At 37.6% G+C, this 20,553-nt stretch overlaps 2 protein-coding genes and 1 long non-coding RNA gene across 8 annotated transcripts in view; 2 read left to right on the top strand and 1 right to left on the bottom strand.

Annotated features, from left to right (window-relative positions):
• The window catches only part of qki2 (QKI, KH domain containing, RNA binding 2), a 30,425-nt gene extending 26,184 nt beyond the window's left edge, over positions 1 to 4,241 (top strand). For 5 of the 6 annotated variants that reach the window (XR_006926469.1, XM_046853765.1, XM_046853766.1 and 2 more), the window contains exon 8: positions 235 to 2,159. Coding sequence is in view for 4 of the 6 variants with exons in the window: in XM_046853765.1 (XP_046709721.1) it covers positions 235 to 251 (17 nt within the window). In the remaining 2 variants the exon portion in view is untranslated. Of the gene's footprint in view, positions 1 to 234; positions 2,160 to 4,226 lie in introns of those variants that run through there. The other variant, XR_006926468.1, reaches the window with a different exon arrangement.
• Positions 4,242 to 5,123: 882 nt separating this feature from the next.
• LOC124388395 lies at positions 5,124 to 15,573 on the bottom strand. Its single transcript, XR_006926407.1, has 2 exons — positions 15,436 to 15,573; positions 5,124 to 5,390 (listed from the first exon to the last, which is right to left on the bottom strand). It is a non-coding gene; the product is annotated as an uncharacterized LOC124388395 (long non-coding RNA).
• timm23a (translocase of inner mitochondrial membrane 23 homolog a (yeast)) lies at positions 15,233 to 20,080 on the top strand. The gene is made up of 7 exons (XM_046852962.1): positions 15,233 to 15,601; positions 16,472 to 16,530; positions 16,675 to 16,768; positions 16,855 to 16,939; positions 18,965 to 19,023; positions 19,160 to 19,270; positions 19,414 to 20,080. Exons 1-7 carry the CDS (start codon positions 15,502 to 15,504, stop codon positions 19,524 to 19,526), a joined length of 621 nt encoding a protein of 206 aa, XP_046708918.1. The 5' UTR covers positions 15,233 to 15,501; the 3' UTR covers positions 19,527 to 20,080.
• Positions 20,081 to 20,553: the final 473 nt, after the last annotated feature.

The following is a 20,553-nucleotide window of genomic DNA, read 5'->3' on the forward strand; positions in this document are numbered from 1 at the left end:
GAGTTGGGCTTCTGTGTGAAATCATGAGGCCGTCATGATTTTGCCATATTTACTGTAGATATTAAATTTTCTCTGACAGTAGCTCTGATTAGTAATGTCATGTTGTCATCTGACTGTCACTAGCGGACACTAATCTCCTTCTCTATCTTTTTTTTCTTTTGTGTCCTCCTATGTGTTCTTTCTTTTTTCCCCCCTTTACGTTTCTGTCTGTTCGTTTGTTTCCTAACCACCCAGCTGCCACCGGCAACTAACCAATGACCCTCTGAGCTCTCAACTCTTCACCCAATGATGACCTGACCATTGCCTGTGTGCTGACCAGTTCTCTGGCTCTCGGCCTTCACTTGTCTCGTACTCGCTGCCTGCTGGTGAGCAACGAATAAAATTTAATTCACTTAATGCAACACAGCAGTGACGGTCCCTCTGAACTCAATCGTCCATCTGAGGACCTCCATGGTCAGATGATCTAGTCTCTGCAGCATGCACTGAAGCAACATAAAAGCAATAATTTTGTCCGGAACACTATGTACAAACTCATTACCAGTTTCACTCCGACATTTACACACAGTTTTTATATTAGAATAGATTGTGCATTATGCTGGTGCTTTGATTATGTTGTGGAGACATGCAGAAGTCAAGCTTTGTGGCTGAATAATGTGTTCACATGGATCATGTACGAGAGAGTATGGACATGAACAAGGGAATCTTCAAATGGGTTAAAAGAAAATTTGGTTAGAAGATGTACATTGAGAAAATAAAAGCCATTCTTGCCCATCAGCATCTTAAATGCAAATAGAATCGAATGCATTTATAAATTAGAATAATTTTACAAGCACTGGATACTATCTCATGCATTTTTGATATGAGGGTGCTGTAGGTGAAATTACTCTATTTTTCACACTATTTCCTTTTTTGTTTTTGTACAAAATAGTATGTGATGTCAAAATGAACAAAGAAAAAAAACATTTATTTCTTTACAAAATTGAAAGATTTTCGAGACCAAAATGTCTTTTTTTAACCATGAAAGTGCCTTATTTTACATATGATCATTGTGGTTGAATGATCTCCATCACCGTTTGATGACAACATATCGATTATAATCAGTTTTTCCAACCGAAAGAAAAACATACTCAATATAATAATTTGACTTTTTAAATTCAATTTAATTTTAACATTTATGCGTAGAAATCGTTTCTAATTCAAATTTGCAGTCGTGCCATTTATTAACGTGTTACCGTATATATATATTAAATATTGGTTTCTTTCTGATAATCACTCTGGGTCAGCAGTAATGTCTGCTTCACCGTCAAGAAACCTGTGTCAAAACAGCATTTATTTATTAACAAAAACAATTTTGAAACTTTTTAGACAAGGCTTTAGTTGGAGTTTTTTTGTGATTGGCTTTATGAATTACTATTGGTGGATGGATTCAGCAAGTGTTGTAGAAGGTGATTTTCTTTTCAGTTTTACACTATAAAAACTGTGAAACATATCATTTTAAAACTAGTACTCTATGCAAATGAGTTGCTTTTGCCAAGTCACGTGAGGTTTCCAGTAGGTCTTCCAGATTACATTTACAGAGCCAAGCATTCAGAAAAACAATTTGATTTGAAACTCAATTGAGAAAATGGAGACCGCTTGTGTTATTTAATTTGTAACATGATTAACAGGAATAATCTTTCTCATTATTATTATTATTTCGGTTGTTATAACTGGATTCTCAGTATCTCTTTTCTGTTACTTTGTATGTATTGCCATATATTAAGTAGCATTCAAAGGTCTAGAAATTCTGTTTTTTGTTTTTTGTTTTTTTTTTGTCATGTGTGTAAACGTGTAATTCGACCCAGGAAAATATTTTGAAACACAACAAACTTTTCAACTGACTTCAAAACTGAAGTTTTGGGTTCTAAGGTGTTTCCCTTGGTTTGACACATTTTGTTTTTGTTTTTATGATCAGTATTATAAGTTTGTGTAAAGCATCTGTATGTGTGTGTAAAAATGTGTGTGAGTGCATTTGATTCCATGAATATGATCTACACCAGTCAACTGCACCTCCCTTTTTTAAGCAGTCTTGTCCTGTCTGGTCCTATTTATAACCATTGTATTTTTCTATCACATTTTGTATGTATCAAATAACATTAAATCATGTTTTCTGATATAAACGCATATGCCTTATTACAGAAATTGATATTTGAGAGAAATTTAGTGTTTTTCCATGGAAACCTGGTGTTAGCATATATTTTAAGACAATGCCAATGAGGTTATTATTGTTATTTTGAGTTATTGAGCAATATTATTTAATGCCCAGCATAATGTTGTAGCCATGGCTTCAATTTATATTTTATATAACATGATCTAGTTTTCTGGGCCACTTGGGTTGTCCTTTTGAGTTTTGCTGTTTGCTTGACTCCTGTGCCTTTTCATGTATAAAGTGTGAGCTAATAACCATTTTGTTTATATAATCTGATTAATCTTTTCTTGCCTCTGGTACTAACGTTTTAAAGATCTTTATCTTTAACATCTTTGATAATTTGACTGCTTTGAATCTTTTTCGAATCAAATTGTGTGAAATTTAGCAAGAGTGTTGGACTGACATTTTAAAGACTAAACTCTGTACTGAAAAGCAATAGCGATATTAAAATCATAGTTTTAAAAGAAACTAACTTTGTCGCTCTTTCTCTTGTGCTTTTATGTGCAAATGCACATACTAATCTTAGCTATAGGATTACAACAGGTGTAGTTTGTAGCTGATAGCAGGGTTTTTTTTCTGCTCTCTCATGGGTATATCAGCAGCTGCAAAATATCATAGTCTACTGTGTATCTTAGGAAGAAATTGCTTGATGAAAAACGAGTGTGAAAGAATAGCAAACTTTGGTAAGCTTCGCAATAATCTTACACTCATATGGCACAAGCCTTGTGTTCTTCTTACCTTACCTCTTTCTTAACACTTATGTGTGTTTTCCATCATTACTGTTTGTCAGTAGCTGTTATTGTCACACACTGCAGCGATGTAGGATACACTCCTCACTTACTTGACTTCAGTCTATCACTGGAGCACAGATGTGAACCAAACTGTTTCCAGGTTTTCGAGCGGGAGCTGGGGGAATAAAATAATTTCACACAGCCAGGATCCGGAGTGACATCAGCATCTCTTATTTCGATATGGTAAAACCAGTACCACACCCATTATCTTGTGCTTTGCTTCAGCCGTCTTTTACATTACGTTATTCAGTAACTGTTATTGTAAGTCATTCTTTTTGATTGTTTTTAAAATGAAGACTTTAAAGGGAAAGTGGTTTCTTATAGTTTTTAACATTGGATGTGCAATGTTTTCCTATGCATGTAATGTAAAACATTTATAATACATTTAATTTTCATTTTTTTCCTAGTAGTTTGTTCTGTTTCCCATTCAACCACACTGACAGAATGGTTTATATGCATCTTGATTTGAGAGTCACACAAACACTACGAACCCTAATCAGTGGAAAAAATAATGGCTGTACAAAAAAATGGGTACAAAATGATTCATTATGTCCTACAGACAGGTCTGCATTACTGCATCAAATTACTCCAGTCTCACCCAAATTGCTAGCTTCCATATAAGAAAACTATTCTGTCTTTCCTTCCTCTTTCTCCATCTCTCTAAGCTATAATTAAAACCCCGGGGTTTTCTTCTCTTGTTCAGAATCTAACGCCTCCTCCTGTCCCTTTAACTCTTTAGCTCTGTATAGAACCTTTCGGCTCACCACGTCCAAGTCGCACACAAACACAAATAGTGATGCACAACACAGGAGGCTAGTTTAATAAACGGGTAATTGGCCAAACTAAAGGTTTGGATGGAAAGGCACAAGACACACACACATGCAAACTTTCCCCTTTTTCCTAGTAGCATGTGACCTTCCTAACCACAAGCATGCTCAGAAGCCTCTGACAAAACATTAAATAAAAATAGAAGTGGTTTCTTTACTCCCTTCCTCTTCCTTCCTTCCGTGTCTAATGATCTGAGATGGCCGAGGACATCATCCCATCTCCACCCTTCACATGAGCCAAACAGGAACTCTGTTTGATTTTGACTTATTTCTTTGTGCATGAAATCTGTGTACTAAATATTTAGATTTTTAGATTTACATTTGGTTAGTGCACATTTAAGAACCGTAATTTAAATGTTGCATCCACATAATGAAATATTTATAATTTTATCGATCCACTGTTTCAGTATCAGAAGACAGGTGTGTGTGTGTGTGTGTGTGTGTGTGTGTGTGTGTGTGTGGGATTACTGAAATGACATAATGAAAACAGTGGTTTAAAACAATGAACACAAAGAAGACATCCAGCCGGAGGATGTGGTGTGGGTGCGGTATGCTCTCATGCTTCGAAGAACATTTCCTTTCTATTGTGTGAGATTGCTCTTTCCACAAACATTTACTTACACACTTTTCATGCACATTTGTGTACTTATACACTGCATAGAAAGCCATGGTTCTTATAGTGAGGTCTGAGTTTTACAGGGGTCTTTAATGTATATATTTTTATATGTATATAATTGAATGTATGTATATATATTTTTCATGGTAGTGGTAACACCACATAGTTGGTAAATAGTTGTGTGTGTGTGTGTGTGTGTGTGTGTGTGTGTGTATATATATATATATATATATATATATATATATATATATATATATATATATATATATATATATGTACTTAAATTATAATTAAATAGGTTTTAAAATGCAAATAAAAATATCAATGTTAATTTGAACTTTTCATTGTTTAAAATGTATAAAATATTTCCATAATATATATACAAATATACAAACTACTGCAATATCCAGATAAATTGTTTTAGTTTAGAAATGATAAAGTTCTAAATTGACAATAAAATAAATTTTGTTTTATATATATTTCTATTATAATATTGTATGTGTCTGATGTGTCATATATTCAAATATTCTATTAGTTTGGACAAATAAATCCATCCTTTTATAATTAGTGGGTCTGGAAATGTGTTTGTTGTAGTTGCACTATAAGGGCTTCTGTAATCCACCCATGTTTGAAGGTTTCAAAACTCATTATATAAAGGACAGCACTCGATGCTAAAGAGAACAAATTATGAATTCTGTGACTGATTTCTGAGAAATGCACTCATCTTTATTAATGAATAGAATTAAAATAAGTAAAAAGAAACATGAAAGAAGATGGGCTGGGGCAGCAGGGTGGTGTTGCATGCTGGTCTATGTCCCACTCCCCTTTGTATACTTCTCCACTCCTCTTCCTCTCCTCATCTTGCTGCTCTTCCTGCCCTTCCTTCCCACTCTCAGGAGGGGGGAATCTGTAGTCTGGCTCCAGTCTGGACCCCCACGCTGTCTCCTCAGTGCTGGAATCTGCCCAAACTTGGTGGGAGACAAGCGACTGTAGTCAGCATCCAAAAGCTCAGAGGAGCTCATGAATCACACAAAACAAGTAATGAATCAAGGACAAGATCTACTTTCATTTATTCTATTGCAAAGTTGCATGAAATTCTTCATCTTTAAAAAAAAAAACATTAAATACATTTAAAACTCAACTGAACGTTTGCAGACTTACTCAAGTGATATTCAACTGAAATATATCTGAAAACTATAATTGAAGAAAATAAACTTCACTAAGCAGAGGTGAAAGATACAAGTGACTACTTATCCCCAGCTTTCACCAAAACTGTCATTATGACAATAATAAGTATGACGGTTTTAAGGCCATAAAAAAACCTAAATAAATAAAAACAATGCATTTATTTGCATTCATTATCTCTCCCAGACATGACATAATTAAACATGTATTGCAGAAAATTTAAAGATGTGAAGTTCTTAAAGATTCTAGATAAGCTTTGAAAAAAGCCTCTTTTGTCCAAAATAGTTTGAAGTAGAGAGGCATTTCACAGCTTTCATGTCACCATGGTAACCCTGTCCCTTTGGGGTACTACTGTGTGTGTGTGTGTGTGTGTGTGTGTGTGTGTGTGTGTGTGTGTGTGTGTGTGTGTGTGTGCGTGCGTGTGTACATTTGTATATATCAAACAGGCTTTGTTGTGCATGAGGCATAAAAATATTATCAGCAAGTAAAGCTAGTAAAAATTATTTCAAATGTAAAATAAGGAAAAAACACTAGTGATGAAAAGTAAACATTTAAGAGAATCGTTTGGAATGACATCACACTTGTATCCCACTGCGGCCATTTTCCTAAGGGAGCCTTTTCTCTAACTTCACTGCAGCGATTTAGTATGTTCAGCAGTGTGGGTGCCCATGGGAGGCCTTCCACTGGCTTTCAAAGGCCTTTTTGTTGGGGAACACTGAGCCACTTCTGCTCCCACAGAAAGCCCTGGATAATTTAATGTGGATGCCAGGAAGTCTGAGCTCACAGAGTACCAACAATGGCAAATATTATTGCTCCACCTAAAGTAGAGGAAAGGAAGGAGAAAGAAGAAGACACAGGGTTTAAACAGCTATAGTGACTGATAGAGAGTGAAGTCAAACAGGCATTTTTCCCACAATGCAATGCAGCTTCCAGAGATTACAAAAGATTATTGTGATTAGTTTGCAGCAAAGGTTCCTGCTGAGTGATTTATCCTACTTCCAATCAAATCTAATCACAATATGTGGTGTGTTGAGTAGGGAAAACATTTAAATACAGGACAAAAATTTACTCTTTATGTTTTTTATTATTATTATTATTATTATTATTATTATTATTATTATTACTATTATTATTATTATTATATTATTTGTTAAATAAATTAAATTTGTCTGTCCGTAGACAGTGTTTAAACACGCCTACAAACTTTTAATTAGCTCTTGACTACCATCTAGTGTCCAACACCCAATAAAGCGTCCGGATAGCCAAATTTTTTTTAACTAAAAAGAGATTAAAAATGAATTCATTAAAAAATAAATAGATTCAGATTAATATCGGATCGGATCAGTCGAGGTCCGGGTTACCAACGACCGCCACAGGTAATGTTAGCCAACAGGGTGCGGTGGAAATTGGGCTACTGTTGGCTGAAGAGGAAGGAGAGGAGGAAGATGTCTACAGAGACAGCAGAAAATTGAGAAGAGTATGAGAGTGGAGGTTTGGGTGGGCACTTTAAATGTTGGTACTATGACTGGTAAAGGGAGAGAGTTAGCTGTTATGATGGAGAGGAGAAAGGTAGATATGTTGTGTGTTCAGGAGACTAAGTGGAAAGGGAGTAAGGCCAGGAACATTGGAGGTGGGTTTAAACTGTTTTATCATGGTGTGGATGGAAAGAGAAATGGTGTAAGGGTGATTCTGAAGGAAGAGTACAGTAAGAGTGTAGTGGAGGTGAAGAGAGTTTCTGATAGGGTGATGAACGTGAAGCTGGAAGTTGAAGGGGTGATGATAAATGTCATCAGTGCCTATGCTCCACAAGTGGGTTGTGCGATAGAGGGGAAAGAAAACTTCTGGAGTGAGTTAGATAAAGTGGTAGAAGGTGTACCTAGGAATGAAAGATTGCTGATTGTGGCAGACTTTAATGGGCATGTTGGTGAAGGGAACAGAGGTGATGAGGAGGTGATGGGTAGGTATGGCTTTGAGGAGAGGAATGTTAAAGGGCAGATGGTGGTAGATTTTGCTAAAAGGATGGAAATGGCAGTGGTGAACACTAATTTTAAAAAAAGGAGGATAATAGGGTGACATATAAGAAAGGAGGAAGGTGCAAACAGGTGGACTATGTTCTATGTAGGAAATGCAACCTGAAAGAGATTGGAGACTGTAAGGTGTTGGCAGGGGACAGTGTAGCTAGACAGCATCGGATGGTGGTCTGTAGGATGGTTTTGGAGGTGAAGAAGAAGAGGAGGAGAGTGAACACTGAAAGAAGAATAAGATGGTGGAAACTGAAGGGGGAAGACTGTAGTGTGAAATTCGGGGAAGAGGTCAGACAGAGGCTCGGTGGTCGGAAAGAGGTGCAGGATGATGAGCAACTACTGCAGCATTGATAAAGGAGACAGCTAGAAAGGTACTTGGTGTGACATCTGGAAATAGAAAAGAAGACAAAGAGACATTGTGGTGGAATGAGGAATTGCAGGAAAGAATAAGGAGAAAGAGGTTGAGGAAACAGAATTGGGCTCAACAGAGGAATGAGAAAAGTAGGCAGGAGTACAAGGAGATGCGGCAGCAGGTAAAGAGGGATGTGGCGAAAGCCAAGGAAAAGGCATATGAGGTGCAGTTTGTGAAGTTGGACACTAAGGAAGGAGAAAAGGATTTGTACCGATTGGCCAGGCAGAGGGAACAAGCTGGGAAGGATGTGCTGCAAGTTAGAGCAATAAATGGTTATGTGTAATGGATATGTGTTGACTAGTGTGGAGAGTGTGTTGAGAAGGTGGAGGGAGTATTTTGAGCAGCTGATAAACGAGGAAAATGAGAGAGAGAAGGTTGGATATTGTGGAGATGGTGAAACTGGAAGTGGATAGGATTAGTAAAGAGGAAGTGAGAGCAGGGATTAAGAGGATGAAGAGTGGAAAGTCAGTTGGACCAGATGACATACCGGTAGAAGCATGGAGATGTTTAGGAGATGGCAGTGAAAGAGTTTTTAACCAGATTGTGAAGGATTTTGGAAGATAACAGGATGCCGGAGGAATAAAGAAGTGTGCTGGTACTGGTTTTTAAGACTAAGGGACCTGCAGTAACTACAGGGGAATTAAGTTGATCAGTCACACCATGAAGTTATGGGAAAGAGTAGTGGAAACCAGGCTGAGAGAAGAGGTGACCATCTGTGAGCAACAGTATGGTTTCATGCCGAGAAAGAGCACCACATATGCATTATTTGCTTTGAGAATGTTGATGGAGAAGTATAAAGAAGGTCAGAAGGTGTTTTTGGATTTAGAGAAAGCGTACGACAGGGGGCCAAGAGAGGATTGTGGCGACCCCTAATGGGAGCAGCCGAAACAAAAAGAAGAAGACGAAGAAGAAAATATAAGTAGATTCTTCTCATTTAACGGAAGACAATCTGAAAAATTAGAAAGGACCTTTATTATTATTTTCTCCAAGAAGTCATTTTCCAGTTTCTTCGTGGGTTCACTGTAAAGAAAATCAAATGTAAAACTAAAACAGAATAAATCTTCAATTTTATGTCTAAGAAACACTTTATCAGGCTTTGCGCGATCTATGGGTGAAACTTTCGGTACGACGTAAACAATCATTCGCTGCAATGTCGCTACTCAATCTTTTATTTATTCATAGCAAGATGAAGGATCACACACTGACAACTTATAAAGGACAAGATCAGCATTCCCTTCCCTAGAACAGTTGTTCTGAAACTTGGGGCCGCAGTCCCCAGGGGGGCCACCAGATGTCGCTAGGGAGGGCCGCATAGAAATTCTAAAATCTACATTAGAAAATGATAATAATTTTTTTTTTACCTGTATGTCAGGATTGTCAACGTATGTAAACTATGATGAATAAAAAAATTGATTTATAATAAAATAATATCAATTTAATGCAGCACACTACGCTGAAACCGCCAAACCTGATGATTTACTAGTGCACAGAACGGTTAGCCATCAACACACTGATAAATGTTAAGACTCTTTAAAATTGATACATTTTTAGATAGAGGAAACAGTGTCTCTGTGAAGGTTAATACCATGTGTGAAAAAAAAAAACTGCGTGAATTCTCGCATATAAAATGTGGCTTTATGGAATATACAGTAGTGACGGCAGACCACAGTGTACACTGTGCTTGAAGATTTTATCCATTGAAACAATATAAACTCAACCGACATCTCACAACAACTAAATTAAAAGTATAGAATAAAAAATTAAAAGTAAGAATTTTTTCCAGAGAAAGAAAAAAGAATACATCAAGCAGGTGGCCACAAAAAGATTCACCCTACACAAGGGGGCCTCCTGCTGAAAAAGTTTGAGCTCTAGAGGAATTGGTAGGAAAAATTTAAGTTGCCATGTATAACGTACAGTAGCGTTTTTAGCTACTTTTGTTAAATCAATTGCTTGCAACAGTAAGGCAATAAGCAATGTGAAAAGCTCAAACAGGTTTACCAATACCTTCACAGTAGTAAAGTCGGTCGTGTGCTATTCATTGATGTGGGAAATGATTTCATGTCAATAAAAGCTGATGTAGGGCCGAGTCAAACCCTGAATGTGTCACACTATAAAGCATGGGTTTAGTGTTAACATTAGGTGTCACACAGATGGCAGGGTGCTCATGTAGTCAAGTAGCTGCAATACTGTGGAAGATCAGTGAATTAAGTAAAAAAAAAAACGATGTGGATGAGAAGGAGGACCTATTTTTTAATATTGTGTTTAACAACTATTCACTAACATTCAACTTTTTCTCTAGGGGAGCAATAAAGTGTTCTGATTTAAATTAATCATTTGATACAATGCATATAATTACATCTAAAATTACACTGCAAGACTTAACCCTTTAAACCAACCCATTCCATGAAACCTGTGCCAACCTTTCCCATATCATACCTCAGCTGCATCAAGTGTTTTGCAATACACGAACTCTATATATTATCTTAATTATATTATTATCTATATATAAGTATATATAATTGTACCTAACATGGTAAAAAAAAACATCCGGATTCTCTTTTTATTATCCTTGGAGACTTTAACAGAGCAAAACTAACAGTAGAACTTCCAAAATACAGGCAACACATTAACTGTCCGACAAGAGGGAAAAACACACTGGATCATTGCTACACCGTTCTTAAGGTCTCGTATCGCTCTGTACCCCGGGCAGCTTTAGGGAACTCTGATCACTGCTTGGTTCATCTTATTCCAACATACAGGCAGAAACTAAAATCTGTTAAGCCTGTAGTCAAAACAGTGAAGAGATGGACCAGTGAGGCAAAGCAGGAACTACAAGACTGCTTTGAGTGCACTGATTGGAGTGTCTTTGAGGCTGGAACTGACAGCCTGGATGAGCTGACTGACACTGTGACATCCTACATCAGTTTTTGTGAAGACATGTGTGTGCCAACCAAAACCTTCTGCAAGTTCAGTAACAACAAGCCATGGTTCACAGCCAAACTGAAAAAACTTCGACATGCCAAGGAAGATGCCTACAGAGGGGAGGACAAAGCTCTGTACAAGCAGGCCAGGAACCAACTGACAAAGGAGATCAGAATAGCCAAAAGAAGCTACTCTGAAAAGCTGAAAAGCAGGTTTTCAGCTAACGACCCTGCATCAGTGTGGAAAGGCCTGCAAAATATCACAAACTACAGGAGACCACCCCTCCCCACTGAAGCAAACAAAGACCTGGCTGACGACCTTAACACCTTCTACTGCAGGTTTGAGGACAATATCTTCACACCTCTCATCCAACCCAGCCCAATGTCTGCCCCCATCACACCTCTGGATTTCTCTTACAACTCCTTCCAGCACTCAAGTTGCGCTCACGATTTGTGAAAAGGATGTGTATCGGCTCTTTCAGAGACAGAAGACAAGAAAGGCTCCGGCCCAGACGGTGTCTCCCCCTCCTGTCTCAAAGCATGTGCTGACCAACTGGCTCCTATTTTCACCTCTATCTTCAACAGATCACTGGAGTTGTGTGAGGTCCCTCCTGCTTTAAACTCTCCACAATCATCCCAGTCCCCAAGAAACCCTCCATTACTGGACTGAATGACTACAGGCCTGTCGCTCTGACATCTGTCGTCATGAAGACCTTTGAAAAGCTGGTATTGGCCCATCTAAAGAAGGTGACAGAACAGCTGCTGGATCCCCTACAGTTTGCATACCGAGCAAACAGATCGGTGGATGACGCAGTCAACATGGGGCTAAACTACATTCTGCAACACCTTGACTGCCCAGGAACATATGCCCGGATTTTGTTTGTTGACTTTAGTTCGGCTTTCAATACAATAATTCCGGGAATCCTCCACTCAAACTCCTAAACCTTACTATACCCCTGCCATCTGTCAATGGATCACCAGCTTCCTGACAGGCAGGAAACAACAGGTGAGACTGGGAGGTGTTACCTCCAGTATTCAGACAGTCAGCACTGGTGCTCCTCAGGGGTGTGTCCTTTCCCCACTGCTATTCTCCCTTTATACGAATGACTGCATATCAAGTGACCCAACTGTCAAACTCCTGAAATTTGCAGATGACACCACGCTCATTGGACTAATCCAAGATGGTGACGAGTCTGCATATAAGCAGGAGGTGAAGCAGCTGGTGCTATGGTGCAGTCAGAACAACCTTGAGCTAAACACACTCAAAACTGTGGAGATGATAGTGGACTTTAGGAAACATCCTTCAACACTACTCCCCCTCACAATATCCAACATTCCTGTGTCACCTGTGGAGAACTTCAAGTTTCTGGGCACTACCATTTCCCAAGACCTGAAATGGGAATCAAACATAAACTCAATTCTGAAAAAGGCCCAGCAGAGGATGTACTTTCTAAGGCAATTAAGGAAGTACAGTCTGCCACAGGAGCTGTTGATACAGTTCTACACTGCAGTCATTGAATCTGTCCTGTGCTCATCAATCACCATCTGGTTTGGAGCAGCAACAAAACAGGACAGAAACAGACTGCAGAAAACTGTTAAAACAGCTGAAAAATCATTGGTGCCCCCTGCCCACTCTCCAGGACTTGTACCATACAAGAACCAGAAACCGGGCAGGAAAAATCATTAATGACCCTTCACACCCTGGACACAACATCTTTCAGCTCCTCCCTTCTGGCAGGCGCTACAGAACTTTGTTCACTAAGACTGCCAGACACAGGAACAGTTTCTTTCCCCAAGCAATCACCCTCACTAACAACTGACCATAATTAAATTCCATGCTCATATCTATGAGTACCACACAAAACTGTCACTCATCACATTATCTGTATATGTTACACACACTATTGCTTCTATATACTGTACAAAGTTTTATAGTAACCTCTCTCGTCATACTGGCACACAATACTGTCATTTGCACTACCATGCACTCCCACACTTTATGTACATTACTGGTCTGTATCCCTATTTATTACCCACACTGTCTATACTGTCTCATATTGTCTGTACTGTCTTGTATAGTCTGTTTTTGTCTTGTTGTGTCTGTCTTGTCATGTATAGGTTTTTATTTATGTATGTACTTTTGAGAGTAACAAACAGCTGGAACCAAATTCCTTGTGTGTGTCAACACACTTGGCCAATAAACCTGATTCTGATTCTGATTCTGATTCTGATTCTGATTGTTTTTAATTATTTTTTAAACACCTGCACATAGACACCTAATATGAAGTGGGATTGATGATTATTGTATTATAATTATTAGTATTATTATTAGTATTAGGCTAGTAGTAGAAGCATGATTTGAGCGCTAACTAGTGTTTTAAATCTAAAAAAAGCTAGAATCCTAGGGAGGAAAGAAAATAAAGAGTAAGAAAGGCTTTTGTTTCTTTTTTGAAGGTAGAAAATGCAGTCAGGCAAAGAAAGACAGGCATGTCATACACTCTCACAGGGGCATTGCGCTCAAACATTAGGTTTGTGTATATAGCACTGTTTTTAAAGCTACAAATTAAGATTCGTCTGGTTATACGTGCAACTACAAACAGCACATGTCATTCCTGAGTTTATGTAATACCTTTGTAACATATTCCCACCTAAAAAACAAACTGCACATAAACAAAACACGAAGTGACACCTATAATCATTTTTACAGCAAGAAACAAGTGGATATGTCAGTCATTTCAGATCGAAAGTGGGCGGAGCTTATACAGTCATAGGTTGTAAATTATCTATTTTATGAGGTGCACAGAATGTTGATCAAAATGTATTATATTAGTTTCACCTAAATGGTCTTAACCCCAAGAACATTTAGGCACCAGTTCATTGCATAAGTCATTAAATGCAAAATGGTTAAACCAGTTGTGAAAATCTGTCAAGCTCTTCTTCTTCACAGTTCTATTAAACTTTTTTGGTAAATGTGTCTTGAATTGATGAATTGTGCAGATAAACCTTGAATGTCACTAATGAAGGGGCGTGTTCACTTTAAGATCACCAATAATCAACTAGTTCTCTAAAATAGGTCAAGGCTGAATCTCGTGAACCTTTATTGTAATTGGCGAGTGTATATAAAAAGAGCAAAACACAGATTTACAATTGTTGAAAATGGATGAACAACTAGGAAACGAACATGGTCAAGAGCCAAGAATAAGGATGCGTGCCGGAAGGGTAAGGAGGCAAAATAGAGGAAGAGGAAGAAGAGGCCAGAGACAAATTTCTGATGAAATTAGAGCCACTATTGTGGACCATGTTGTCAATCATGGCCTCACAATGGTATTGCAAGGGATGATATCTGTTGTGATGTGGATGAAAATCAGACTGGGACGTCGGGGGTAGAGACAGATTACACTGTACAGTGCAGCATGCGCAGTTCTGCCTAAGAAGTGTTTCCTATGTTCACCATTTGGAATTTTTATTTGTCTTTTTATTTTCTATCACAATGACATTATATTGTTATTTTTTTGTCAGTCCACTAGTAAAGAAAAATAAAAAAAAGTGTGAATCCTGTCCAGTCTCTTACAATCAATATCCCACATACAGTAATGTGTAAATTTGTGCTGTTGAAATTCATAGTTGCCAAATCAGCCTTGTGCAGTTTTAATACTTGTAATCCGAAACATAGTTTGCATCAAGAAATATTAAAATAAAGCAGTCATATTAAAAAAAATGACTAAACATTTTGACTATCTTGTTCGTAAACATTGATAAAAAGGACTTGTTATTTTGATGGCAATGATATGTTTATTGACAAATACTTACTTTTGAGAGAAGTACTAAGGATTTTGACCAAAAAACAGGCTTTTGCAAGAAATCCAATGTATTGTGCTGTTTGTTCACATTGTTTTGGGAATGCATTTACTGATTTGCAAATCTTAGGAATGATTCGAGAAATGCTCCAAAGCAACTGAGAAAAACTGTTATTTAGGGGTTTAGCGTAAAAGTGTAAACTCGGCTCTAAAGCGCCCTCTATGGGAGCCTGATGATAACTGTTGAAATCTGAAGTGGGCGGAGTAAATATCCCATCCAAAAACGGTCGAGAAGTGTCGTAAAATTATGAGGGGAAAAAAATAATGTTACCAAAAAACCTCCAAAGAAAACCCAGATTTAAAAAGCAATGTATTTAAATAATAAAATTGTATTTTAAGAGTAAATAATGCAATTGATTAAACTTGACACGTTGTCCAGATAACGCTCCAATCCTGTATCTCGGTACTTTTACGACAGTGTAACGTCCTTCCGTTTTCCGACAGCACAGCGTGGTGGAGGTCAGAGATGCTGTTTTACGCAACCGGCAATCAAAAAGAACTTGTCCTTCAACTGTATCGTTAGACATTCGGCATTTTAGTTATAAAGGAGAGTAACTTGGTATCTATATAATCACTGAAAGACACTGTATGAGCTGTTTGCCTGATTTACTTACAGATCCAGCTGTTCGCATTAGTTTCATCTTATCAGGTTAGTTATCAGGCCTGTCATCGTAGGGATCATGGATAACAACACTCCGGGATCAGGCACCTATAAATTTGGCAGCATTTTTGGTGGTGGGGCATCCGAGTATTCAAACACAGCTCTCTCTGGAGTGTCATGTAAGTACGGGCTTGGTTATTTTAACCTTGGCTGAAACCCTGATTAAACTGGCCGCATGCGGAACTGATGAAGCCTGAAATCAAACCAGTTGGAGTTTTGTCTGAAAAGTATACTGGAGAATGTTCAGTGCTTTATTACATCTCACAGTCTAAAGCTGGAGGTCCACTGAACCTTAGGGGCATCCAGCATGGACTATTGAACCCTGTGTGGCTTTTTTTTTAATTGAAAAGTGTGCCACCAGCTGTCCTGAGTTAGTATATCTTATATAACTAGTAATAATAAATCTGAATTATAATTATCATCATACGAGTACAGAAGAATGCACAAAATGTGTTTTCAAACAAGTAGCAATAAAAAAACCCTGATATAAACGTGTGTATACACACTGGTACAGAAGCTTAATACATACAAATAAATTGGCCAAGTAATAGCAATAATGTAATATTAGTGTCTGTGATTCAATTTCAGCAGACACCCAGTCCTCTGTTTTATGTGTTTTGTAGGATTAAGATTGAAAACAGATAAAAGGTGTACTAAAAGTAATTAATGTGACTAGCATGCAGTGTTTGATGAGAGCAACTAACATGCAGTAACAGACAAGTATGTGGTGTACATTTTATATATAAAAAGATATATAAAAAAAAAGTATGTGCCCAAATAAGAAGTCAGGCAATGAGCAGAATGTTGTATAAACTGAAACATCAGCAGTAAACAGTGAATATAAATATGCAGTGCCATTTAACATTGAATGCTGTTAAAAGCAGTCATTTAGAGGTGCTTTTACTTTAGCAACATCCAAATTGGCAACTTGGTAAAATAAAGATTTGTTTTGTGTGGTCTAACCATCGTTGTATTCTTTGCATTATCAGTGACTGGAGTGAACCCGATCTCGCCCTACCTCAATGTTGACCCTCGCTACCTTATCCAGGTTTGTGCAGTCAGTCATCATCTTTATTACTTATGGGTTTTTTATGTTTTTAAAACAGCATTTTATCCAACCTTTGTTTATTGCCCTGGTAAAGTAAATCCTAAAATGCATAGTAAGAGTTTTTCTATTTGTCTTGTCCCTTAGGATACAGATGAATTCATATTGCCAAGTGGAGCTAACAAAACTCGTGGCCGCTTCGAACTAGCCTTCTTCACCATTGGAGGATCGTGCATGACTGGTGAAATGTTGTTTTTACGTCCAATTTTTTCAATAATCACCTGTTAGAATGCCAGTATTCGAAGATTTGTGTTTGTTACTTTTTAGGTGCCGCTTTTGGAACGCTGAATGGGCTTCGACTGGGCCTAAAGGAGACCCGAGACATGGCATGGTCAAAGCCCAGAAATGTACAGTAAGTATTGAAATCTGATGCTGCATATGTCACATGCTGTGATGAAATTTTTAATAAAAATTTAAATTCCTAATGAATATGAGGAGTGAGTTATAAGTGAGATGTGTTGTAATAAAAATGTTTGTTTATATATACAGTACAGACCAAAAGTTTGGACACACCTTCTCATTTAAAGAGTTTTCTTTATTTTCATGACTATGAAAATTGTAGATTCACACTGAAGGCATCAAAACTATGAATTAACACATGTGGAATTATATATGGAATTATATACATAAAAAAAGTGTGAAACAACTGAAAAATGTCATATTCTAGGTTCTTCAAAGTAGCCACCTTTTGCTTTGATTACTGCTTTGCACACTCTTGGCATTCTCTTGATGAGCTTCAAGAGGTAGTCACCTGAAATGGTCTTCCAACAGTCTTGAAGGAGTTCCCCAAGAAATGCTTGGCACTTGTTGGCCCTTTTGCCTTCACTCTGCGGTCCAGCTCACCCCTAAACCATCTCGATTGGGTTCAGGTCCGGTGACTGTGGAGGCCAGGTCATCTGGCGCAGCACCCCATCACTCTCCTTCTATGTCAAATAGCCCTTACACAGTCTGGAGGTGTGTTTGGGGTCATTGTCCTGTTGAAAAATAAATGATGGTCCAACTAAACGCAAACCGGATGGAATAGCATGCCGCTGCAAGATGCTTTGGTAGCCATGCTGGTTCAGTATGCCTTCAATTTTGAATAAATCCCCAACAGTGTCACCAGCAAAGCACCCCCACACCATCACACCTCCTCCTCCATGCTTCACGGTGGGAACCAGGCATGTAGAGTCCATCCGTTCACCTTTTCTGCGTCGCACAAAGACACGGTGGTTGGAACCAAAGATCTCAAATTTGGACTCATCAGACCAAAGCACAGATTTCCACTGGTCTAATGTCCATTCCTTGTGTTCTTTAGCCCAAACAAGTCTCTTCTGCTTGTTGCCTTTCTTTAGCAGTGGTTTCCTAGCAGATATTCTACCATGAAGGCCTGATTCACACAGTCTCCTCTTAACAGTTGTTGTAGAGATGTGTCTGCTGCTAGAACTCTGTGTGCCATTGACCTGGTCTCTAATCTGAGCTGCTGTTAACCTGCGATTTCTGAGGCTGGTGACTCGGATGAACTTATCCTCCGCAGCAGAGGTGACTCTTGGTCTTCCTTTCCTGGGGTGGTCCGCATGTAAGCCAGTTTCTTTGTAGCGCTTGATGGTTTTTGTGACTGCACTTGGGGACACTTTCAAAGTTTTCCCAATTTTTCGGACTGACTGACCTTCATTTCTTAAAGTAATGATGGCCACTGTTTTTCTGTACTTAGCTGCTTTTTCTTGCCATAATACAAATTCTAACAGTCTATTCAGTAGGACTATCAGCTGTGTATCCACCTGACTTCTGCACAACACAAGTGATGGTCCCAACCCAATTTATAAGGCAAGAAATCACACTTATTAAACCTGACAGGGCACACCTGTGAAGTGAAAACCATTTCAGGTGACTACCTCTTGAAGCTCATCAAGAGAATGCCAAGAGTGTGCAAAGCAGTAATCAAAGCAAAAGGTGGCTACTTTGAAGAACCTAGAATATGACATTTTTCAGTTGTTTCACACTTTTTTTGTTATGTATATAATTCCATATATAATTCCACATGTGTTAATTCATAGTTTTGATGCCTTCAGTGTGAATCTACAATTTTCATAGTCATGAAAATAAAGAAAACTCTTTGAATGAGAAGTGTCCAAACTTTTGGTCTGTACTGTGTGTGTGTGTGTGTGTGTGTGTGTGTGTGTGTGTGTCAACTGCAGTAGCACAGGCTCAGTGCAAACCTCTATTGTGTCTTTAACAAAAACAACAAAAATATTTTCAAAAGATTTTTGGAAAAAGGTTTACAGTTATGTGTTTAAAAAAAAAGAAGAAATTGTGATGTCACCTAACTGTAAAAATGTTAATAATTGGTGTTTTTAATGTAAATATAATTCTTGTTTAAATCTGTGTTCTATTCCAGAATTATTAACATGGTCACACGGCAGGGAGCGTCTTGGGCTAACACATTAGGATCAGTAGGTAAGACGTGTGAAGATGCACGAAATGCATTTTTTAAGTAAGAAAATGACCATATATAACTTTCATAAGCACGCAGGGTAAGATGCATCACCAAGATCACCTCTTTCTTTCTTTCTGTTTTTTCATTTTTTTTTAGCTCTGCTGTACAGTGTGTTTGGTGTAGCCATTGAAAAGGCCAGAGGAGCAGAAGACGACCTTAACACAGTAACTGCTGGCACATTAACAGGGATGATGTTTAAATCCACAGGTGAGTGAAAATCAACTTGATGTTTTCAATAGAAAAAACAGCATACGCAATAAGGGTTCTTTTTTATATTAATATTTAGCTATTTCAATTGTATGCATTCTCACTCTGTCCTCATTTGTGTTTTATCTATATCTTTGTATTAGGTGGACTAAAAGGAGTTGCCAGAGGAGGTCTTCTTGGATTAGCCCTATCGGGATTATATGCCCTTTACAACAACTGGGATCACCTCAAAGGCAGGACTCCTATGCATTATTGAAGAGGACCTTAAAACCAAACTGTGGACATTTTTACTCTAAACTTACCCTTATCCTCTTTTGTTCTATGGCCAAATGTTTGGCATCCTTGGACCACCATATTTATTACAGGCTTCACTGAAGGAGTATGATACCTTGTGTGAGGTGTATAATCAAAAAGAAAGATTCAGCCGAGTAAAATTTACTCAAAACATATGAAATACATGCATATGTATGTGTTGTACTGCAGGCCATCTCTAGGCTGACTGATTATAATGGATTAAATGTGTTGTTCAAAAGTTAGGACTTAAAATAAATAAATAAATATATATATATATATATATATATATATATATATATATATATATATATATATATATATATATATATTATTGTAAAGGTATGGCTTTTTTACCCTTTTGACAGATTTCACCATGCCACTGAGATTACAGTACCCAATATCAGACTTGTAGAATGATGACAGAAGAGTGGAGTGTGTGTGCAGTAGATGGAAATGGTCTTCAACACTGTATACTCTAAATAAAACAATTTCTCCTGTTACGGTTACTGAAACCCACACTGTTTAAAATTCTCTTGAGATTTCACCCACATCTCAGCTATATTCTCTTGTTAAAATTTTCTAGTTAAAATGTTATTTTAATAGTGTATAACATTCCTGCATATTTAACATAACCTTCCAAGTATTAAATTCAAAATTAATAAGATGTTAAAAATATTAACAAGCTATCTGTATTTGAGAAATATTTCTGGTCCTGAAAATCTCCAAAGCAATACAGAATTTGTTTTCTGATATGACATCTAGCTACTTATCAGATAATGTAAATCAACTGAGATAAAGTAAAAGGTTGTGGAGGTTTTAGTTATTTGTGAAATAGCAGAAATTTTTAAAAACAACATGTATATAGTGCTTTCAATGTAATGCCATCTCATCCAGGGTAAACAGATAACAAGATGAATAAATTGCTATTTATATACACTATTAATTATGTTACTGGTTATCTGTAGGAAAATTGAAGCTTCTATTTTGGC

Source organism: Silurus meridionalis, chromosome 7 (assembly GCF_014805685.1).
Source record: "Silurus meridionalis isolate SWU-2019-XX chromosome 7, ASM1480568v1, whole genome shotgun sequence".
Lineage (NCBI taxonomy): Eukaryota > Metazoa > Chordata > Actinopteri > Siluriformes > Siluridae > Silurus > Silurus meridionalis.